At 38.7% G+C, this 25,777-nt stretch overlaps 1 protein-coding gene across 2 annotated transcripts in view; it reads right to left on the minus strand.

Annotated features, from left to right (window-relative positions):
• LOC126470016 (haloacid dehalogenase-like hydrolase domain-containing 5) overlaps positions 1 to 25,777 on the minus strand; it is a 122,330-nt gene that overhangs the window by 21,223 nt on the left and 75,330 nt on the right. Inside the window, exons 5-6 of one of the 2 annotated variants that reach the window (XM_050097491.1) lie at positions 14,697 to 14,879; positions 3,691 to 3,859 (exon numbers count right to left, since the gene is read on the minus strand). In XM_050097491.1, the coding sequence (XP_049953448.1) occupies positions 3,691 to 3,859; positions 14,697 to 14,879 (352 nt within the window). The remainder of the gene's footprint in view (positions 1 to 3,690; positions 3,860 to 14,696; positions 14,880 to 25,777) is intronic. The other variant, XM_050097492.1, reaches the window with a different exon arrangement.

Below are 25,777 nucleotides of genomic sequence, written 5' to 3' on the forward strand. Positions count from 1 at the left end.
CCACCTTACCAATAATTAATTTTATATGATCATTCCACTTCAAATCGATCCGTACGCATACTTCCAGATATTTTACAGAAGTAACTGCTACCAGTGTTTGTTCCGCTATCATATAATCATGTAATAAAGGATCCTTCTTTCCATGTATTCACAGTACATTACATTTGTCTATGTTAAGGGTCAGTTGCCACTCCCTGCACCAAGTGCCTATCCACTGCAGATCTTCCTGCATTTCGCTACAATTTTCTAATGCTGCAACTTCTCTGTATACTGCAGCATCATCCGTGAAAAGCCGCATGGAACTTCCGACACTATCTACTAGGTCATTTATATATATACTGTGAAAAGCAATGGTCCCATAACACTCCCCTGTGGCACGCCAGAGGTTACTTTAATGTCTGTAGACGTCTCTCCATTGAGAACAACATGCTGTGTTCTGTTTGCTTAAAACTCTTCAATCCAGCCACACAGCTGGTCTGATATTCCGTAGGCTCTTACTTTGTTTATCAGGCGACAGTGCGGAACTGTATTGAACGCCTTCCAAAAGTCAAGGAAAACAGCATCTACCTGGGAGCCTGTATCTAATATTTTCAGGGTCTCATGAACAAATAAAGTGAGTTGGGTCTCACACGATCGCTGTTTCCGGAATCCATGTCGATTCCTACAGAGTAGATTCTGGGTTTACAGAAATGACATGATACAAGAGCAAATAACCATGTTCTAAAATTCTACAGCAGATCGATGTCAGAGATATAGGCCTATAGTTTTGCGCATCTGCTCAATGACCCTTCTTGAAAACTGGAACTACCTGTGCTCTTTTCCAATCATTTGGAACCTTCCATTCCTCTAGAGACTTGCCGTACATGGCTGTTCAAGGGGGGCAAGTTCTTTTGCGTACTCTGTGTAGGGTCGAATTGGTATCCTGTCAGGTCCAGTGGACTTTCCTCTGTTGAGTGATTTCAGTTGCTTTTCTATTCCTTGGACCCTTATTTCGATGTCAGCCATTTTTTCATTTGTGTGAGGATTTAGAGAAGGATCTGCAGTGCAGTCTTCCTCTGTGAAACAGCTTTGGAAAAAGGTGTTTAGTATTTCAGCTTTATGCGTGTCATCCTCTGTTTCAGTGCCATTATTATCCCAGAGTGTCTGGATATGCTGTTTCGATCCACTTACTGATTTAACGTAAGACCAGAACTTCCTAGGATTTTCTGTCAAGGCTGTACATAGTATTTTACTTTCGAATTCACTGAACGCTTCACGCATAGCCCTCCTTACGCTAACTTTGACATCGTTTAGCTTACGTTTGTCTGAGAGGTTTTGGCTGCGTTTAAATTTGCAGTGAAGCTCTCTTTGCTTTCACAATAGTTTCCTAACTTTGTTGTTGAATCACGATAGGTTTTTCCCGTCCCTCACAGTTTTACTCAGCACGTACCTGTCTAAAATGCATTTTACGATTGCCTTGAACTTTTTCCATAAACACTCAACATTGTCAGTGTCAGAACAGAAATTTTCATTTTGATCTGTTAGGTAGTCTGAAATCTGCCTCCTATTACTCTTGCTAAACAGATAAACCTTCCTCCCTTTTTTTACATTCCTATTAACTTCCATATTCAGGGATGCTGCAATGGCCTTATGATCACAGATTCCCTGTTCTGCGCTTACAGATTCGAAAAGTTTGGGTCTGTTTGTTATCAGTAGGTCCAAGATGTTATCTCCACGAGTCAGCGCTCTGTTTAATTGCTTGAGGTAATTTTCGGATAGTGCACTGAGTATAATGTCACTCTATGCTCTGTCCCTACCACCCGCCCTAAACATCTGAGTGTCCCAGACTGTATCTGGTAAATTGAAATCTCCACCTAAGACTATAACATGTTGAGGAAATTTATATGAAATGTATTCCAAATTTTCTCTCAGTCGTTCTGCCACTAATGCTACTAAGTCGGGAGGTCGGTGAAAGGAGCCAATTATTAACCTAGCTTGGTTGTTGAGTATAACCTTCACCCATAATAATTCACAGGAACTACCCACTTCTATTTCACTACAGGATAAACTACTACTAACAGCGACAAACATGCCACCACCAGTTGCATGCAATCTATCCTTTCTAAACACCGTCTGTGCCTTTGTAAAATTTTCGGCAAAATTTATCTCTGGCTTCAGCCAGCTTTCCGTACCTATAACAATTTCAGCTTCGGTGCTTTATATCAGTGCTTGAAGTTCCCGTACTTTACCAACGCAGTTTCGACAGTTTACAATTACAATACCGATTGCTGCTTGGTCCCTGCATGCCCTGACTTTGTCCCGCACCCTCTGAGGCTGTTGCCCTTTCTGTACTTGCCCGAGGCCATCTAACCTAGGAAAAAAAAAAAAAAAAACACGCCCAGTGCACACCACACAATCCCTGCTACCCGTGTAGCAGCCTGCTGTGTGTAGTGGACTCCTGACCTATCCAGCGGAACCCGAAACCCCATCACCCTGTAGCACAAGTCGCGGAATCTGCAGCCCACACAGACACAGAACCGTCTCAGCCTCTGATTCAGACACTCCACTCGGCTCTGTACAAAAGGTCCGCAGTCAGTCCTATCGACGATGCTGCAGATGGTGAGCTCTGCATTTATCCCGTTAGCGAGACTGGCAGTCTTCACCAAATCAGATAGCCGCCGGAAGCCAGAGAGGATTTCCTCCGATCCATAGCGACACACATCATTGGTGCCGACATGAGCGACCACCTGCAGATGGGTGCACCCTGTACCCTTCATGGTACCTGGACGGACCCTTTCCACATCTGGAATGACTCCCCCCGGTATGCACATGGAGTGCACGTTGGTTTTCTTCCCCTCCCTTGCAGCCATATCCGTAAGGGGCCCAATTACACGCCTGGTGTTGGAGCTCCCAACTACCAGCTAAGCCCACCCTCTGCGGCTGCCCGGATCTTGCAGACTGAGGGGCAACCTCTGGAACAGGACAAGCAGCCATGTCCGACCGAAGATCAGTATCAGCTGGAGACAGAGCCTGAAACCGGTTTGTCAGACAAACTGGAGAGGCCTTCCGTTCAGACCTCCAGGATGTCTTTCGCCCCTGCCACACCTCGAGACAACCTCCCACTCTACCATGGGTGAGGGGTCAGCCTCAATGTGGACAGTATCCCGGGCAGCCACAGCCGTAGTCCAATCGTGGGATGCGTTGGACGAGCTGGCTGTCCCCATCAAACTCCCATCCAGACCCCCACAGTGATGCCCATTGGCATGCCTCAAGCTGTGTGACCGAAGCCAACACTACCTGAAGCTTGGAGCAAAGAAATGCCAACTCAGCTCGCGTCCGAACACAGCAGTCGCAGTCCCTATCCATACTACATACCGTTGTGCAAAGAAAGTCTGAACTAACCTACAGAGAGCACAACAATTCGGCCCAAAATTTAAACAGTTATTAAAATACAAGACTGCCTAGTAAATGCAGTAATGCTGCTACTTGCGCACTGCTGGCACAACGCTCGGCGGCAGAAGGCTAACTGTATTGTAACATATGGATGTAACAGCTTACGTACAAATTGCGGTATTGTCTCAGCAAGAGAAGTTTGTATTTGTAGTGCACATGCTAGACAATGTGTGTGTGTGGGGGGGGGGGGGGGGGGGGGGGGGGGGAATAAGGGGTTGGGCATGCAATGCACAATCCAGCCTATCAATCAGTACTTACCTCAACTAAAATACTACAGCATGATTCAGGTAGCTTCTGAGTTTCAGTAAACTCCCGCTTGATGATGGTATCTAAAACCTGAGCACTTGGGCTGCTGTGTGCACCTGGTTTCTCATTCAAGTATTTCTCATACAAATTAGCTCCATACACATCTGTGTATATGTTATCACTGTAATATAAAAACAGATATGAGAACAGTTTACTAACAAATACAATCACAATCTTAATCGTAATTATAGCACAAACTTAAAACTTTCTGAAACATTATTCAATAGAACAGCATAGCATAATAATTTATTTGACTGGGTAATTTTTATACTTGTACAGGATTTTGCAGCTTAATAAGAGGAAAAACATCATGTCATATATGCAGCTGCATGAACACAAACAAATGAGTTTAAAGAGGATAGGCATAAAGTCAGCCATAGTCTTGTTGAAGGAACCAGCCCAGTATTTGCCTGAAATGGCTTAGGAAAGCATAAATCAGGATGGCTAGCCAGAGCATGAACCTCCAGCCTCATAAAGCTAAGGCCAGTGGCTTAACAAATACACTGCCTCAATTCACTGTATGCTAAGAGTAAAAACGCACTTTTGGTTATAGCATTACATTAGTCATATTCCACGTAGAGTGGTGTCTGGGATGTGTGAAGGCTTCGAAGTTGTACATTTTATTTGTCAAATTCATTTCAACATTAAATTTCTGAGTTTCTGTGAGCGTTCAGTGGAGTAAGAGGCTTAAACACCACCACTTTATTTACATGAAATCTAATGTGCTCTGGCACAGTTGTTGAATACATCTGTATACATGCATCTTACACTTTTCTGTACTAATGTTAAGCCCTTGAAGTCTTTGTGGAAGTTGTTTGCTCTCCTAATAATGTATGCATGCTTTTCACAATTTTTTTGAGAGAAGAGAAATATTGGCAATGGCAATGGACCTTAAAGAATACATGTATCGCTAAGTAGTTGTCACCACATTTGTTTGACTAGATCTCTGCAGGGCATTCTAGAATTAAACTTGAGTACTTTGAAAATACTGTTCCCCAAGAAATGATTCCGTAACTTATTAGTGAATGGAATACTAAAATTAAACTAATTTCTTCATACTTAATTCACCTACAGCTGTAATCGTGCATACTGCAAACAAAGTCAAACTAAGGCAAGTAATTAATCCCAATCAAGGTTGTGATCAACCTGCAGCCCCCTAAACTTGACACTTTTTACCTCTTGTATTTAATTTTTTAAGAAACCTACTTTTATAGCTTGTGGAGTTCTAAGAGAAGTAGTGAACTGTGAGTGCTGAGTCTTGTTGAAATTCAGTGATAATTCATTTGCCTTGAACAACCTGTTGATGTGTTTGGATTTTCATTAATTGATTTTTTCAGTAAGAGGATTGTTGGTACTTTTTATTTGTATACTTGTATCATCTACAAAATGGGTAAAATTTGTAAGTGGTAGGTCATTTACGTAAGAAACAACAGAGAACCTAAAATCAAACTGTGGGGTACAGCATGTCTGACTGCTTCAAATTATGAGTGCCAATTGTTGTGTTACTGACATAAACTGAACATTTTGCTTTCACTCATACAGATAAGGTAAAAACCATGAACCTAATGTGCCTACTATTCTATATACAATATTTGAACTTTCACTTTAGGATATCATAATTCAGACAGTCAAAAGCTTTAGTTACATCACAAAATATATCCAATAGTAGTAATTTCTGATTCTAGTATATCATACGTCTAGAAAAATTTAGAATGTTCATCATATAACACAAACTTTCGTGGTCAGAATTTGTGTCCTTCGACCACTGCCTAAGGCCCACAAAACAAAATTAGCCAAGGAAGTACAATGTTCAGCTGACACTACTTTATGAAATCCAACCTGTTTCCTACTGAGTATGTTTCCTGTACCAAGTGATTATAAAGTCCATTAGATATTATCTTCTTGAACACTTTTAAAATACTGATAGTAATGAGATGGGTTGGTAACCCTTTACTGATGTTTTGTCTCTTTTGAGGAGTGACTTGACAACAGCATGTTTAAGTTACTATGGGAAAGTATTAATGTGGTAAAGATTCACCACATAAATAGCTCGATATACACAGTCCACTCACATTAATGTGAACGCCAGTCAAAAGCCTGAATAACCATCTTTTGCAGCACAGACATGCAAGAAGAATCAGTGACGTTCTGGTAGGTACCAACAGGAATGTGGAGGCATTCTGAATTCAGTGCAATGGTCAGCTACATTACGTTTCTTGGTTGAGGATCCATGGCGTGAACAGCATGACTGAGTTGGTCCCACAGATTGTCGAATGGATTAAAATCCAGGGAGTTTGGTGTTCTTTGAACCACACATGTACACTGCTATCTGTGCGACATGTTGCACTGTCCTGCTGGTAGAACCACTGTGCCGAGAAAAAAATGACCTGCATGTCAGTTTGGATAGGGCCTCAAGGACAGATGTATACTTTCATTGATCCACTATGCCTTCGAGAATAACAAGAACATCCACAAATGTCATGAAAACATTCCTCAGACTATAACACTCCCTCCTCAAGCCTGAACGCTTCTGATAATTGTTGCACGGTCATACACACCAACGGCCAACTGTCTGATAGAGCATAACACATGATCCATCTGAAAAAGCCACCTGTTGTCACTCAGCGGATATCCAGTTGCAGTGCTGACATGCAAATTCCAGCATTTGTCACCAATGAACAAGAGTTAGCATGGGTGCATGAAGTAGGCACCTGTTGTGGAGGTCCATACGCAGCAACATTCACTGATCGCCCATTAAGGAGACACTGTAGGTAGCCTCTTGGTTTATCTGGGCACCCAGATGGTTAGCAGTTGTATGTCTACTTGGTCATACACATCTCTGCAACCATCATTCACCCCTCATCTGCTGCCCCTGGTGCACCACAGCTGCCTCAGCACCAGTTTTGGATAGTGCCATTTTGCCATGCACGGTATACTTTAATCACAGCTCACACAAACTATTTACAAACTTAGCCATTTCAGAAAAGCTTCCTCCCTTCGCCTGAGAGCCAATGATCATGCACTTTTGGATATCAGATAAATCACTCCATTTTCACTTTACAACAATGACTGCACTGTTTCCCGCATTCCCCTGACATGCTTTATATGCCCTTCGCTATTAGTGCTGCCACCTGCCACCTGCCATCTACATCTATGTATATACTGCGCTAGCCACCAAGCAGGGTGTGGCAGAGGGCACTATTTGCGCCAAAGTCATATCCCCCCCCCCCTCCCCCCCTGTTCCACTCGTGGATCACGCGAGGGAAAAAAGACTGCCTGAACACCTCAGTATGAGCTCTAATCTTATCTTATCTTTGAATGGTGATCACTGCACGATATGAAAGTTGGTGGTAATACTATATGCTCTACATCCTCGACGAAGATCGGATTTTGGAATTTAGTGAGCAGCCCCTTCCGCTTAGCGCGTCGTCTATCTGCAAGTCTGTCCCACTTCATACTGTCTACGAGATTTATAACGTTCTCATGATGGCTAAATGTACCAGTCACAACTCTTGCCGCTCTTCTTTGGACCTTCTCAATCTCTTGAATCAGACCCAACTGGTAAGGGTCCCATACAGACGAACAACACTCTAAGACTGGACGAACTAAAGTATTGTAAGCAATTTCCTTTGTTGAAGGACTGCATTGCTTCAAGAGTCTACCAGTAAACCGCAATCTAGAGTTCGCCTTACCCATTACTTGTGTAATCTGATTGTTCCACTTGAGATCAATTTGAACAGTCACACCGACATACTTGACAGATGTTACCACTTCCAAAGACTGGGCATTTATATTTTTCTCGTACATTAATGGGGATTTTCGCTTTGTTATACGCAGTAGGTTACACTTACTAATATTGAGAGATAACTGCCAGTCATTACACCACACATTTATTTTCTGCAAATCCTCATTGATTTGTTCACAACTTTCGTGTGATACTACCTTCATGTAAACTACAGCATCCTTGGCAAACAGTCTAATGCTGCTGTCAACACCATCATCCAGATTGTTTATGTAAATCGTAAAAAGCAGCGGACCTATTACACTGCCCTGGGGCACGCCTGACGTTACGTCCGTTTCTGTTGAAGTCTCCCCATTCAGGACAACATACTGCTCTCTGTCTGTTAGAAAACTTTCTACCCAACCACATATGTCATCGAATAGACAGTAAGCGCATACTTTTTGGAGCAAGCGACAGTGCGGAACTGAGTTGAACACCTTTTGAAAGCTGAGGAATATGGCATCAACCTGGGAGCCGGTATCTAGAGCCTGTTGTATATCATGCACAAAGAGGGCCAGCTGTGTCTCGCATGACCACTGTTTCCTAAAACTGTGCTGGTTTCTGCAGATGAGCTTCTCAGAGTCTAGGAAGGTCATTATGTCTGAACACAAAATATGTTCCATGATTCTACAACAAATCGATGTCAGTGAAATTGGCCGGTAATTATGTGCACCTGATTTTCTACCCTTTTTATAGATTGCAATGACCTGGGCCTTCTTCCAGTCTCATGGAACTTTCCGCTGTTCCAATGATCTCTGATAGATAAGAATGGGGCTGTATTTTTAGCATAGTCAGCACAAAATCTTATGGGGATGCCGTCTGGGCCAGATCCTTCCTTGGCGTCTAAGATCCTTCCTTGGCATCTAAGGATCTTAACAGCTTTACAATCCCAGATACACTAAACACTATGTCAGCCATCCTTGCATTTGTTCGAAAAATTATTAAAGAATTAAACAGTAACCTATGGTAAGCTACACCTACTGATTATCCCTCGTATTTATAATGTAATGTAATATAAATAAATATTTACATACATGTGGAAATGACCTAATAAAACTATAAAAACTGCTACCTTCAATGTATTGAGTCTAAATGACACTAATAACCGTAGATACTGAGTACTGTACACTGATAGATGCAGGTACAAAACAAAACCTTTAGCTAACAATAAGAGTTCGAATGTAAAGCACAAATAAGAACTCTACTTTATAGGAACCGTTGGGCTTGCAGTACATGATCACCAAAGCCCACAACAAGCTAAGGGAATTAAGCAGAAGGCGAGGTGAGTTTTATCTTAAACTGTATGTGACAAGGGCTCAGAAGTTGTATTATAACACTGATTTACTAGATACTGTAGTGTAATACTAATTTACCACATATTTTACGTTTGCTTATCTGTTAACGCTCGAAGGTTGTGCTAGTCAAAACATTTACAAGTGAGGTGACTTACCGAACAAAAACGCTGGCAGGTCGATAGACACACAAACAAACACAAACATACACACAAAATTCAAGCTTTCGCAACAAATTGTTGCCTCATCAGGAAAGAGGGAAGGAGAGGGGAAGACGAAAGGAAGTGGGTTTTAAAGGAGAGGGTAAGGAGTCATTCCAATCCCGGGAGCGGAAAGACTTACCTTAGGGGGAAAAAAGGACAGGTATACACTCGCACACACGCACATATCCATCCACACATACAGACACAAGCAGACATATATATATAATTTTTCCCACGTGGAATGTTTCCTTCCATTATATTGATATCATTTACAAGTGAGGTTAGAATCCACTGTCAGTATCACTTTTGCTAATAAAACATATAAAAAACTGCTACCTTCAATGTATTGAGTCTAAATGACACTAATGAACGTGAATACTGAGTACTGTACACTAACATTAAATGATTCACCCTCATATTTATAATGTACACAACAATTAACGTACACGCGAAAAAAGACCTAATAAAACGTATAGAAACTGCTACCTTCAATGCCTCAAGTCTAAATGACACTAATAAACATAAATACTGAGTATTGTACACTGAATTAATTGATAATCCCACATATTAACATCAGTTAAGAACGTAAACAAACGTTTGCGTACACGCAAAACTGTGATTAACAGAAACTTTGCTTTTCCTATTCAGACGCAAATAAAAACTGAATCCTTCAATTTATCAAGTCTACCTGATACTAATGCACAGAAGTACTATAGAATGTACAGCAAAACAATTAAATTACTAGCTAAATTACTTATCTGGTAACACAGCAAGTGAAAAGCTCTCATAGCCAGCGTCAGGGCTGTGAGTGGTTATTACATGCTGCCATCAAATATAAGTGTAGTCACATTAATGGGACTGGACCAAGTATTACTACATTTAGACGAACAACATTTCATTATTTTACAACAGATTTCCTCAAGTTACTTGTACATTTTTTTAAAGAGATTTGACATGACTGAAAACTTCTTTTGGAGAGGTAATATGAAGCGGAACTGTATTCCTCAGTTTCTGAGCTATTCAATTTTCTCAACAAAAGCAGATCAGAACATATTCTTACAAAACTACTAGAGCACCAAGCAAAATGCCCTCATGCAACTAAAGCTGAATCACGACTCCTTGAAACATTCGATCTTTCTCCTTTGTGTCTGCCTCACATATATTGCACGTGATCAGTTTCATACCTTTTTGCAGACAATGTCGTAATTTCCCTCCTTGACCAATCTTCAACTATGAAAAGTCATCAGTATTTACTGAAAAGCAAATGAACTCAAAACAAGGCAGTTTTAATTGTCTTGAGTACAGAAGTAATTTTTTTGTCTTTGTTTGCAGAATACATAAACTGGCAACTGTGCAATAACATTAATTATTAAAAATTCCAAAATTCATACATCACGTACATGCTGTATTTATTGCCTCACTCATAATGTCAAGCAATTACAAATAATAATTTAACTCAAAATATTACATAGAGGATAGTTTTATGAACAAAATACTGTTTCATTTACTATTTAGCAACAAAATGTTTAGTTTATGTCATCCACTGACATATTCAGAGAAAATTATAATGCATCAGGAGGTTGCTTGTAATGAAAAGTTATAATTTCTAGGTTTAAGGCAATTTTTAATATCTCAACAATTATTTCAAGTGTTGATCAGATACTCATACAACAGTCAGGTATTGTTTGGAATAACATTTTGGGGTAACTCTTCAAGTCAAATAAAAGTTTTCAGAGTCCACAAAAAGGGTGCAATCTGCATTTTTATAGTGTGAATGCAATAACACCCTGCAAAAGCCGGTCCAAGAAACTGGATATGTGACTACTGCTTCTCAGTATATTTATTCCTTAGTGAAGCGTGTTGCAAATAATATCTCACTTCATAAAATGAGAAACAAGAACAACCAACATAAAAACTTAAAGGCACTTATTTCAGTGCAGGAAGGAATCCACAATTTGGTTACACACACATTCGAAAACTTGCCAACCGCCATAAGAATTACTGTGGTCATCCAAATTTTAAGCATATTCTTTCTTGAACTTTGAAAGATGTGAAATAAATATGGGTCTCTAATGGAAACATGATGGTTTTTGTTTAAACTTTGGAACAACATATTAATACTGGGTGTACACGTTCCTGTGAGATAATTCTTCAGATAATATTTAAATTGCTCATAAATACCTTTGAAGTCAGTACAGTTTTCTCATAGTGACTATATCTGATAGTTTTAGATAAGATTTTCTACTGCAACTGGAAAGACTTTTTAGCTCTTAAGCAGCTTGTAAATAATGGCTCAAATGGTGGGGTCACAATTTTCACAAGCATTACTCCCATGCTGAGTGGCAACTGATATTCCATGATAGGATCTTCTTAGTGAGCCATACATTATGCAGCCACAGTCAAGTTGGAATGGATGTAGGCCTTGTAAAATGGTAAATGGTGAAATGTGTTGGCTCACTTTTACACTACAAGTAGGTAACTACTCTGCAATTCACAATTCATAATCCGGAAGTCAATGTACAGTGCGTGGCAGAGGTTACCCTGTAAAACTACTTGTCATTTCCTTTCCTGTTCCACTTGTAAATAGAGTGAGGGGAAAGAGACTGACTGTATGCCTCCATATGAGACCTAATATCTCTTTTCTTATCTTCATTGTCCTTATATGCTCTTTCACTGAGTCTTGCAAGACTCAGCAGAAGAGCGCCTCTGAAGATGTCCAGTGGAGTCCTGGACAAAACATCAGGAACGAAGAGTTACTTGGACCACGACATCACATCCCGAAAAGTTTACCGACAGTGAAACAATGTTGTCAGAATGGGGAACAATCACTACAGGTATACTATAGGGATCAATCTTCAGGGTGCTGTTCTTGTCGGCATTGTCATTGTCATTGTTATTGTTATGTCCAAAAATGCAACTATTATAACCATGCCTAATGGAGAGACTGCAACACTTGGAAATGTACATAAAATTTACTTGAAAATTAATAACTGTTTCCCTGCAAATGGGCTGTCATAGACTAAGATAAAACATAATAAATACATTACTGTATGTATTACACAGGACAAGGCCATATCAACAGAAAGCCATTACAAGCAATACTATTACACCATAAAAGAAATTTAAAGTCACGCTTATTATTTTTAATACAGTGGACTCTTTATTATGCGTGTAATTGGGAACTTGAAAACCACAGATAATTGAATTCTGTAGATAACCTGCAATTAAAGGTAAGGTATTAAGAGTTGTTCGAAAACAAAAATTAACTACAATGTCATTATTAAAATCACTCAATTAATTTTTATTATAAATTCTACTTTATTCTTCGTACTTTGTGTGAAAATACAGTACTTACAAAGAACAGAGTGCAAGCCAGTTTCAAGTTACACTACATGACTTTGAAACAAAATAGTTTTGAATTTATTTCTGTCCCACTGAGGTAGCTTGTCTTTTACATATCACACTACGAATTTTATGCAATACCAACTAGTCAGAAAGAGGAGCATCTTCTTGCTGCTCCCGGTAGTCTAGTAACCCTTTGGACCATTGAAGTGCTGATGCACAATTGATTGCTGTTTCTGAAATTAGATGATTGTTGTCATCTTTGTCACTGTCATTCACCACCTCAGATTTTCCTTGTACTCGCTGAACAATAGCACTGTCACCCAACATATCATGACCTGGCTCTGTGTGGCCCACGTCACACCATTCAGAAGCATTTTCTTTGTCAACAGTGTCACACCCTGGAGTACTTTTAAAAACAACAGCTAACATTGGTAATGAGCAATCTTGTTCATCATTGGAATCACTGATTTCATCAGTTTTAGGACTGATGATTTCTATGAATTAGTTATGGTTGATTGCTTTACCTTACTCCACACCTTCAACATTTCACACATTGCATCTAGCACAGTCAATTGTTTCCAAAATGTTTGAAGATTGCTGCCCTCATCAAAAAGTTTTTGTAGCAGATTTCCTCTATAAATTTTCTTCAAAGCAGCAATCCATTGGCTGAATTAAGGCTGTCACATTAGGGGATAAATATTTTACAAATATCATCAATTTCAGAACAAGCTAATTTGGATGGGATGGTGCATTGTCCATTAACAATAAAGCCTTGCAGGTAGACCCTTCAATCTTAAATGTTCTTATACCTGTGGCACAAAACAATTATGGAACTATGTTTGAAATACTGTGCAGTTCATCCAAGCCCCTATTTGGTGAAAATAATGGATAGGTAAATTGTGCATTTCTTTTCCTTTGAAACAGCATGGTCTTTTAGCTTCGCCTATTACACCAAGCTTAACTTTATGTGATCCCATACCATTAGCACAACACAGTTATCCTTTGCTTACTTGATTTATGACTAGGCACACTACACTTTGTCTTTTGAGAGCTAAAGTCTTTGCTGATAGACAGTTCCAAAACACCCCAGTTTCATCCACTTTGTATATTTGCCTCAGCTCTAAATATTCTCATGCAATAAACTCTTTGATATCATTACAAAATTCAGAAACAGCCTTATTATCTGCATTTAGCTTTTCTCCTCGGATGGCAATCTCCCAGATACCATGAAGCTGTTTAAATATTGTCAGCCACCCAGAAGATTCATTAAAATCTCCTTCAATCCCTAAGCGTTTAAAGAAAAATTGGGGTTGTTTGGCACATATTGGGCCAGATACTTTCGTGCCCTCTGCTCTGTTTTGCTGAAACAATTGCAATATGGCTTTATCCAGTTCTGCACATGTAGGCATTTTCATAGTTTCCTGCTTTGACAAACTTTTAGATCAGTCAGAACTGTTGCCAAACTGCACTATTTTGCCTTTGATTTTTCCAAATATCACAGATCACAGTTTCATCCACATTGTAAATCAATGCCAGATACCGCTTATCAATACTGCCTTCCTCAAGCTTGTGTATTATTTCCAATTTCTGCTGTATCATCAGCACAATGCATTATCAGTTTTCGGAAATTGTTCAGCACTAACAGAAACAAAATGACTACAATATCCGCCACAACAATACAGTCCAGAACTTGAAGTTTTCAAGCAGCATATTGTTTACGATATTCATGTTGTAACATGACATTACTGTTCACAGATAACTACTAAATGTTCACAGGCAACTACTACTAGGAAAAGGAATTTTCAACAGTTTAAAATAAATAAATAAATAAATAAAATAAAAAATAAACAAGAGTATACTGTACTATTTAACTAACTAACAATGAAGATTTTAAGCTGTAAAAGCATTTGTTGAAGATTTAGTTTGAAGACATTATGGGAAACAAATAGAATGTTTTTTGTAAATAATTGTTACTTACATACATTTTAATGACAGCACAGAATAGGAAACACTGGACACAATGTGAGATAAATACATAAAAAAGGAAGCCTATTAGGGTGTTCAGTGGTTTTTTAACATATCTGTACCTTCCCTCATCTAACAATGATCCATTTTTCCATTTGAGTTTTACAGACATAAACCAGCATCAAATATCTGCAGATAATCAATCAATTAAAAAAAACAAACCATTCATTCATATAATCTATACCTTCTTTCACTGTATCATTGTATTACTTTTAAGTACACTGAAAAATGTCTATGGCATATCAGAAATAAAAGGGCTTCACTGGAAAACATTTATTTTCATGCACCATATTTAAAATAAAATTTACTTACCCTATCCCATACAGCCTCTGAGGGTATGTTGTTAAATCAGCTGCCAGTGAAATTAAAATATTATTTGAATAATAGTACGTTATTTCACTTGGCTTTCCTACTAGTGCAGAATATATAATGTCCATACCACTTATTTTTTTGTAGAGTGCTTCTAAGCATGTCAGGAATGCTCCGTGACCAAACCTAGTTAACAAGAAACAAACTGTCACTGTATTTTTTTGAAGATAGTATTCCCTGTACAGAATGATTTAGGCAGAAAAAACTGAACCTTGTAGGAACCTATGAATTCACAAGAATGTTTATTTTACCTATAAGAAAGAAGTCATTACAAAATTACGGTACTGAAAAATTTTTCGGCCAACCAGCTGTATACAAAATATAAGAGCTTAAGTGTTTTGTTGGAGACCTCATCTCAAATGTATTAATTGCCTAAAGTCATTTGACAAAAACTGGATCAGATTTTCCTGTATGTGTCATGTCAACACTGACTTCTCAGCATCCAGCAACAAAACACAGATCTTATATCAAAGGGACGTTTTCAGTATATATAATGAAGATTGGGCTGTTAAACTCCAGGTATACATTCTACAAAAAAATCATGTCACTGGCAGAAAACCAATGACTGTGCAATTGACTCTGTAGGGTGTACGAAAGTACTTTCGACATCAGCCACATGTTAATAGGATGAATAAGGACACTGGCTTTCACTTTACCTAGATGTTTTACCTTTTGGTAGTGAGACTAAGGCAAATAATAATTGCCTGTGATGTAAGCACAACACAGATAATCATTTCCAAAATGATGCAGTACTAAAAATGTTAGCTAACTTAGCACTTCGTCTACAGTGGTCCCAGGGTTGATGATACTCTAAAGGTCTCTCTCTCATCCCCCAATCACTCATTCAAAATTGTTTTATTTCTGTCTTTTGGGTACATTTCCCACTCACAAATCAAGTATCATGACCCACAAACCAACAGGGTGCACAAATTTCTTTGGTAATGAATATGCTTCTGCAGCCATTGTTATGACAGTGGCCAAAATATGGGAGAATTTTACATAGTGACAATGTTCTCACATACCCAGAATAAATTTATTTGTTCCAAATTATTGAGAGTTTGTATGCTGAACAACAAAAATAAAAATCATCAACTAACATTGAACTGATCTAAAAGGAAGCAAAGAACAAAAAACCACAATCTGGTTTTCTTGTGTGAGAGAGAGCACTGTGGTGTGCTAATTCAGATAATACGAAACACACATTCATGATCCAAAAGTCAATGCAAGAACTTTAACATATGCAAACAGTCATATAACTTTGAGGGAAACCACCATTGTACAGATTCGACTGAAAGAGTTTAAACCTAAAACAATGAACAGTCCAGGTAGGAAATCAATAATATTATGAAAAGGATAAACTGCAGACAGTGTTCAGAAAACCACACACACACACACACACACACACACACACACACACACACACACCTCACAGAGTGGCTGGAGATGTGCTGGCTAGTGTGAATGTATGTTCTTTTTCTTTTCTAAAGTAGGCTCTGATCAAAAGCTAAATGTGTAATAGTCTTCATTGTAAGTAAAGACAAAAAATGTTATTCATTATTTTATCCAATATGTATGTTGAATGTGTATTTGTCTCTATTCTATTTTCCAGTTTCTTATGTTAATAAAATGCCAAAGTAGTGTGACCACAACTGTATGAAAAAGTCTAGTGAGCTTCCAAATAAGATTTCCATTCCTTAAGAGTATAAATCACAGGGCAAAATATCGCAGCCAAATTGTAACAGTTATTATGAGAGGCTTATTTTAAACAAATGTATCTCCTCCACAATAAATAGATAATCTTTGTTAAAATAAAGTCTGATATTTTAGATCATACAAGTAGTGGCACAAAAAATGACCAACAAAGCTTAAGTATAGAACACACATAAGTAGAGTCAAAGGGCTACTGAAAAAACTTTAAGAATTAAATATAACTGATTGAAAGGACACAACTGAAGTATTTACAGTCAACACACTGAACACTTTCTCTCAATTCATATTCTCCACTACAATCATCTTATGTCAGAACTGACTATCTAAATTCATCTCCTAAGCTGTGTGGTCAGTGCGGCTGACTGTCATACGGAGGACCTGGGTTCAACTTCCGGTACTGCCAGGGATTTTACATTGATGGAAGGACTGGAATGGGGTCCACTCAGCCTTGTGTGGCTGATGATGACATGACAGTCGGCAGGCTTGATTGGCCCATTAATGGCCAGAATGCAAACCTTTACCTTTACCTTTACCTTTGTTTCCAATAAACTACTGCTATATCTATGCTGACAGAGTGTTCTGCGTATTTAATTCTGAAAATATTTTGTAATGTGGTGGTAATGAAGCATAATGTTGCTCATCTGTTGTTGATAAAATTTAGAAGACAGCAGGCAAATTCTGAACACACCTAAATAAACTCTTCATAAACACCAACGATTTACCTTTACAGGATAATATTTTTGCAACTGGACCGCTACTTATTATCTTTGCAGAAGAGAATCAGTGAATTTTATGTGAAGCAATTATCGAAATGACATTGGTGATCTAACATCCCCTATCCTGCATCAATTAAAATAACACAATGACCACTTTCATAGAAACTGTTATTCCTCACATATTACTTAATGAAAACAGCCCATTATTACGAGTTTACAGAAAAATCTCATTCTTGAGTTTATTACATGAATAACACTCAAATGGGATGGATGACTTTCTGTAACTTCTTCACTGGTTGAGTACCTTTTGCTAAAACATAAGCAACGTCTAATTTCAGCTGTACACTATGTTCACATGCCTTATATTTTGAACAGTGTCATGTTATATAGCACTAAAAGTACCAGTTTGATCAAACCATAAAAATGATACATGTAAATTTCTTAGAGCATTGTACTTAGTCTCAACCACTTAAAAAAAACTGGGTTTTGTTGCAAACCAATAAACATTACAAAAACTGCAAACTGGAAATACCTCCAACTGAAGAAAACAGCCCATGTCCTAGCCACATATATGCTAGGGAGGCATCTTCAATCGAAGTAGTTCAAAAGAGGTTCAATTTGGGCCATGATGGGTCTTAAAAATTACAACTTCTTTTTACCACAACCAGCCATTCATTCTCTCACTTACATATTACTTCTCTACTTAAAATAGAAGAAACCGAATATCAAATACCTCTCATGTATTATGCTGGAGAATGGTGTAGATGTAATAGCAATACACGAGACCCACACTAAGGCCAATGCAGATCTTTAAACGATAGGAAAAATGTAGACTGTACTCAGGGCCATATTTAGGGTGTGTGTTGCTGCCATGCAGTCATTTATTTTATGGCCCCCTTCCTAAACTACACCACTGTCATTCATTTATGGACTACCACCAATAAATCTCCATAATCATTAACTTCAACTTTAATCTTTATTGAAGTATAACTACCACATAAACAACAAACTTGGCCACAATCTGTGGTAAAAATACAAAGAAAATCACTACAGTTTAATAGCCTACATCCAAATTACTTCACTTACAGGTAGACTAGTGGTAAAATATGAGTTTAATGACAGGTAGAAATATTTGCCAACACTTTGCCAATAAATTATCGAATGCCTAAATGCTGATGCAATGCACATTAAAATCAAACTTAAAAATTATTTTTCAGTGACAACATTTTGCCATCCCCAAAATTTTGACATCCTGCGCAGTTGCTCATGCCTAAATACAGCTCAGGCTGTACTATTGCTGGGAATGGAATTGCTACAGATGTCAAGTCATAACAGATGGATTTCAAATCAACCCACAAAAAGAGATCAGGAGATATATTTGTTCTGGCAGTTGAGCTAGCCAAAATCACTGTGGTTAATATCTACAAACCTTTGGAGTCTGCTGCCTTACAGTCAGTAAATAAAAACCATTAGTACATCAATTCTGCTAAGCTGCTGATATGGAAACTATGCCACATTCATTCAAGTCCTGGCACTCCTTTAGCCTGAGAAAGTGGAAGAGTATGGTTTGGATTATAATATATCACGAAACCTCGTGTTGTCCACCTGAGTGACATCTTCACACAGCATATGCAAGTCACAAATGCTCAGTGCTACTAATTACAACTGTACAATTGCAGTCAAACACATGAGCCACCCAAACTGAAGACATGAAACTATGGGCTTTTCATAGAACACCGAATCAAAGATAGCACATAAGCATCCTGAATGGGGTGAAACTGCTGTGGTCAAACTCATAATCGAGTCACTGTTAATGTTGGATAAAAAAAATAGGAGCAGTTGTGTCATCTTGAATCAACTTGTTATGGAGCTAAGAATTTAGGTGCCACATGGTTACTTTTACTTAGTATTGGTAAAGGAATGTCTACACTGGATGCTCAAAGCATGCAGAGAAGACTGTTGTGTTGTCATACAAGTTGATAAACACTTGTGGCATAGTACTGGAAAGCCTGGTAAGCACTGGATCTCTCTTGGCAGTAGGTTACAGCTCAGGTCACTGACAGCAGCATCAGTACTGAATATGTGGTATGAAATAAAGTCTTTGGTATATTTCCCATTTAAGGTTACTTTAGTATATTTACCATTTAAGGTTACTGCTGTCACAGCTCACTCAATTATATATGAATGTGTATGAGCCTCTTTAGGAAATGGCATCAGTGAGTTGCAAGAACTAGTGAAGCTGCCTCTCTGGGCTTAAAAAATATGCACATAAAACCCACAGTACAGTGCAGTCAAGGGTGACACAAAATTATGCTTCCAGCTAAATGAATGAGAATTTCATGACTGAGAACAAGAGTTATAAATTAGCGATCCAAAGTAGAAACAAGATGGTTGCGATAGGAAGTTCACTTAAAATGTTACGGTTCACAAGAACATGCAACTTGGTTGTTTATAGAGGAGAACAACTGCCTTCTTTTCCTTGTGCCTTTGCCCTGCATCTGCACAGAGTCAGTATGGTTATTAACGGATTTGGTATAATTAATTTAAGGGATATCCTGTTGCCACACCATTGCCCCCCCCCCCCCCCCCCCCCCCCCGGATGGAATGAGTGTACCCCCAACTGTCAGCATGTAGAGCGATTCATGTGAAAGTGTGCAAAGGTTTTCGAAATGTTTGGTTTGCAAACTGTGTAACTGAGGCAGGACTTGTTTACAAGCCCAGGATTCACCTAAACAGATGTGGGGAAATGCTTAAAAACCACATCCACGCTGGCGGGCACACCGACCCTCAACATTAATCCTCTGGGCAGATTCGATCCAGGGCCTGCACACCTCACCGGGCAGATTCGATCCAGGGCCGGCACACCTCACCATCTACATACAGCTGTCCAGGTGGGTGCAGGAGGACAAATATATGAACAAGATATTCAATTGTCTGTCATAAATTCAGATCCTGTTAATTAACTTTAGCTTCATGCTCTGCATATCCCCAATTACAAGAAATCCCCACTCTGAAAATGAGGAAGATTGAAGTGTAATTAAGAAGATCCAGGAGGATACACATGGTGATGCATAGTATGTACTTTGAGTTCAGCTCAGTCTTCAAGGATGCCAATACAGTCAAACCACATTACATGGTCAGAGTGCTGCATATCAGAAAGTAGTGCACTTTTTTATAAGAGCAACACTGAAAAAATGTTATAATAATCTGTAAAGTATACATTTTGAGTAGGTACAGTTACAATTTATAGGCTGCAGAGCTTCATTTAACAATAAGTGGCAACAAAAATTTTAGTGTAGAAGATGTAAATTGTGGTGTCACTGCAAGGCACCACACTTGCTCTGTTGTAGGCTTCAAACCAGCCGCGGTCCGTCAGTACATGTCGGACACGCGAGTCACCACTGTCGACGCTAGAAGACCGAGCACCGCCACTTGGCTGGTCTTACTCGACAAGCTAGCGCACTGCCCAGCTCTACAGCCGACTTTAATAGGAATGGTTCACTTGTTATAGCTTCAGAGATCTCATTTGCAGAGACGCTAGTTAGCATAGCCTTCAGCTAAGTCAGCAGCTACGACCTAGCCAGGCGCCACATACAGTTTATGCATTGCCAATTGATCTATATGTGTGAAGCAATCAGAATTGTAAAGTAGTATTCGCAGTTCAGTCTATAACTGCACTTGTAAATATTACTGTACAAAGCCAAGATCGACGTTCATCGCTGATGCTGAATTAAAGCTACGTATTTAATTGTATTTCTCTCTACTTACTTCTAATCACCTAAGATGTTCCAGGTACATCCCGTCAAGTGTAGTTCATTGATCCTCACGTCAGCCTACGTGATCAACGCATGCAATAATGGCCACCCCTTGTGATCAGACTAAGAGTCAAATTGTGTGACTCAGCCAGGTCACCCTTTTTCCATGAGGCCCATAGTTCCGCCTCATACACAACATAAATACGCACAAAAATTCTGAAATTATTTTAGAATCAGACACAAATTCCATATTATTTTATTTATTATTTATTCATGGAAGTCTAACCTGTTATAATTATAAACTCGGGGCACCGGTATTCAGTTCAAAAGTGGAGGTAACAACACTGGTAGTTTGACAGGAATTGCAGAATGTTGAACTTAACCAACTGTTGGAATACATAATGGAAATGAATTATAATATTCACCAACAAATTGATGAATTAAAACCAAAAAAAATTGATGACATTTAATGGCAAATAGAAAATCAAATTAAGAAGAGCAGTCTTGAGTGTGGTGTTGCAGTCACATATGTGGAAAGAACCCATTGATAAATTCATGGAAAATAGGTAGAGTTCCATAATGAAGTTCACAGAGAAGAGAATGAAATAAAGACCAAAAACGAATGTAATCAAAAAACAGAATGAGGAAGCTTGAAAGGATAATAAAACGTAACTTGATTAATTCGAAGACAAAATAAACAAACAATATGCAGAAGCTCCCAAAACTAAAGAGATGTTCAAAAATGAGAAGTCGCTTGTGAATTTTGTAGCTGGTGTACAGGAACAATATACAAACCTGGAAGCCGAAATCAAGAAAGTACAACTGGCCGCTGCAGATAGGAGCCATTGTCAGCCCGAGTTAGATGAGCACCTGTTGGAAAAGAAAATCAATACAACAGTGCAAGAAAAATGTCACTATCTGGTAAGTGCAATTCTAAAGATGGCTGTTGATGTTAGTATTAGTACCTGTAAGTTTCAAGAATACAAACTGACCATGGATCACACTAAGCTGGATTAATGCGACAGTTCAAACAGGTGTTTCTGTCAGTGCACATAGAAAAAGCACAAAATAGATATCTGCATAAACAATTTGGAGGATGGCCCACATACATGGGGTATAAGGTTAGAAAGACAATTTTCCACCACACAGTTCACAGGACAGCTATTAGTAAGTTTCAGATGTGATCCACTACAAAACTGAAGCTATGGAACTGGGATCAAAATTACCAATCCAGAAAGTGAAATGTCGTGTGGCTAGGGCCTCCTGTTGGGTAGACCGTTCGCCTGGTGCAAGTCTTTTGAGTTGACGCCACTTCAGCAACTTGCATGTCAATGAGGATGAGATGATGATGATTAGGACAACACAACACCCAGTCCTTGAGCGGAGAAAATCTCCGACCCAGCCGGGAATCGAACCCAGGCCCCTTGGCATGACATTCTGTTGCACTCATCACTCAACTACTGGGGTGGACCAATCCAAAAAATGAAAGTTGACATTGGATGGGAAATAATGGTCCAACTTTCATGGGAAGAATGGCACCTACTAAGACACTTTCAAGCCAATAACTGAAGCTGAAATAGGTGGAAGCGCATGATTATTCCTTCATGTCCTGGATGTAGAGCAACTGAAGTTATGGAAAATTTTTAACGAATTTAATGAGAGAATCGCCATGACCATCTTTCCACTTACGAATAATAAGTGCAGCTAGAAATAAATGCTAGACATCCCAAACAAAAATTCAGGATGGAGATTTTCTTTTGTCAGTAGTCCCATTTTTAAATGTTGGAGTTGTTTTTTAGGGCACACTAGTCGGTAGACAAGTATTGTTTGGATTTAATTTCCATCAATGGAATTAAGATATACTTTAAAGAAGTTATTGATGATGAATGTGACGACACTTAATAAGTGAGTCCAAGAGTTCTTTATATGAAGACTGGATAGGAAGCTGTAGCTTTGTGTTTTGATGAAAATAGTGACAACTTTATGATAAATCTAAAGAAGCTGCTACAAAGATACAAACAACTCTTGATAAATGGAAAGAGCTTATAGGCTATCAAACAGAAGAACCAAAAATCATTTTACCTTATCGTCAAGAAACATTTTCATATCAACCAGAGTTAATGATATGGCATTCAGGGCTGAGCTGCTGCAGATGGTGGTCATGTATGTTTGAGGTGTGCTTGCTTGTGCTTTTCTGAAGAAGGCTTTGGCCAAAAGCCAGATGTGTAACAGTCTTTTTGATTTGCCTGTCTGGTACACAACATGTCATCTTTACAGGAGCAGCACTGTTTCCATTTACTAATATTGCAGAGTTAATGAAATGGTACTTTTGCAGATTTAAAGTTATTCCACATAAGTGATTGAGGATAAAGTAATATTTAATTCTGTCAGCTAAGAGAGAACCCACAGATCAAGAAATTCAGTGAATGTTCAATCTTGAAATCACAGGGTGATTGGACAGCGAGTACAGCAAACAAATTCATGCTGTTATGCAGCAGTGTGGGTCAGTGAGCATTGTTTTGGATAACAGAGTGATAAACAGAATTATTCTCCTGCAGAGGGCTCTGTCAGATAATTTGAAACAATGACTGAAAAAATTTAATGGAGCTAAATATAGGGTAATTACAAAGCCCATAAAACATCTAATAAAACTGGTATCAGTAAATGGCTAACATAATACAACAAATGAACACATGAAATACAAACTTTTATTTTTACATGGTGTCAGCCAGATGTTTTGGAGAACTGCTGACAGGGATGCCACCAACTGTGGTTGCTGAAAATGGTGGCAAACCAGGAAGAGAATGCATTTTTTGTGCTAGAATTACCAAGTGGTAGTGAGTGTTTAAAGAGCTTTCAGTGCCAAGTTTCACAAGATACCATCAATTTATAAAAGCATAGTGAAGTGGGTTTACAGGCTCCACCAGCAAGGACAAATCAACAAAAATGGTAATATCTATTCTCACCCCCCTAGGAACTGCAGGAATGACAATTTTGTCTAAACTGCACCATCTCACGCCAAGCTGCATCAGCGGTGGAAGAAATCGGAGGAAAATGGTTGGTTGTGCAATGTACAACTTTCAAGCCAACTGAGCATGGGAGAACAGACAGTAGACTGTGTGAGGGCTGTGATGATATGAAGTCCCACAAAGTCTACCTATCGAGATTGTGCACAATTAAACATCGTTCAGCCAACATTTTCCAAAAACTTTCATAAGTGATTGTAAGAGTGAAGCAGTACAAATTCAGTTCCTGCGAGCAAACTGCACCATCTGTAGTTCTGCACTGATATGCAAAATCATCTTGAAAATTATGAATTTGCAAGCAAATTGATATCAAGTGACAAAGTCACTCTTCATCTTTCAAGATAGGTCAGCTGATAAACACACGTGTAGGGGACAGAGAATACACATGCTACTGTCAAACATGTCCAGGATTTCAAGAAAGTCAACATGTTCTGTGCCTTTTGCAACAAGACAATGGACCCTCCTTCTTCACTGAGAGTACTGTAATGTGAAAAGGATGGACACATATTTGCAAACATCATAAAGAAAACTTGTAGAGTTTGTTTTCACATACTGTATCATTTGTCACTTTGCACTTTAAAATTTATCTGCACCATTTTTTTCAAATGTTTCAAACTTTGTAATTACCCTGTATTTAAGTATTTTGACCTTGAGTACTTATTGGCAACTTCTATTGCATGTGGATAGCAGAAAGTGCAAAGAATTTTTACTTAACAGTAAGAGTTGCCAGTTTAAATGATTAAATATGTTTCTGAAGTATTCATGAGAGCTCTGGATCAAGTTGGTCAGAGATTTACTTATTTTTCACTGTTTATGCAGGCGACATTTTAACTGCCACTGAACCACAGATGAACACCTACATGTATTATGTCTTGTATTAGATGATTCAAAAGTAGAATTTGAAAAAAACAAAGTTTTTAGGACATTTAATCATGCCAAAAGGTAGAAACCTGCAACAATAAAAATAAAGAAGACTGAAAATTTTCCAGCGTCTACATGTTGTAAACAATCTCAAACATTCTTAGGATTCACTGGTTTCGACAAACACTTCTTAAGTGTTTACAGTTTGTCACCTCTGCACCCTCATAACTTTTTTAAGAAAGACTGTGTGTGAATACGGGGAGAACAGTAACAGCAAGAATTTGAAGAGATTTGATCTCAGCTACTATATGCTACAATTTTCCATCACATTAATCTGGGTCAGCATATCTACAGTGAGTTGGGTAACTGAATATGGGATAGGCAAAAAGGTCTTCAAAATCTGAGGGACAGAATTTCAAGGAGCACCATGCAGTTGCTATTGACGAAATGGGAAAAGTATATGTTGTGTGTGACAAAACTAATTTTTATCTATTTAGATGGCATACCATGATATGAACAGACCACAAAGCAATGTTGTCATTTCTTATGAAGTGCAAACTCATGCATTGTTGCACAGGACAATGGGAGTTGATACTATAATATGATTTTGAAGTGGAGTATAGTCCCTGAAATGACAACACTGCCCCTGAAGCATTGTCACTCATGCCTACTGAAAGATCTTGGGGAAATTAATACTGCACAACATATGGTCAAAGGAATCTGCCTAAATTAGACTGACAGAATATCACAAGAGAAGGACATACGACGGTCGTCCACAAAATAAGCTCCATTTCTATTTCTATCCACAGCAGTGCTACGGCCGCAGTTCCGAGAATGTGGGGCAGTTACTCTGACTCAGAGAGAAGGCATATACACCATTTTCAGATTGCTGCTGCAGATGTGTGCTTTGTAGTGCTTGTTACAATGTCAGCCATAATTGAAAATGCCGCTGCATG

Source organism: Schistocerca serialis, chromosome 3, assembly GCF_023864345.2.
Source record: "Schistocerca serialis cubense isolate TAMUIC-IGC-003099 chromosome 3, iqSchSeri2.2, whole genome shotgun sequence".
NCBI lineage: Eukaryota > Metazoa > Arthropoda > Insecta > Orthoptera > Acrididae > Schistocerca > Schistocerca serialis.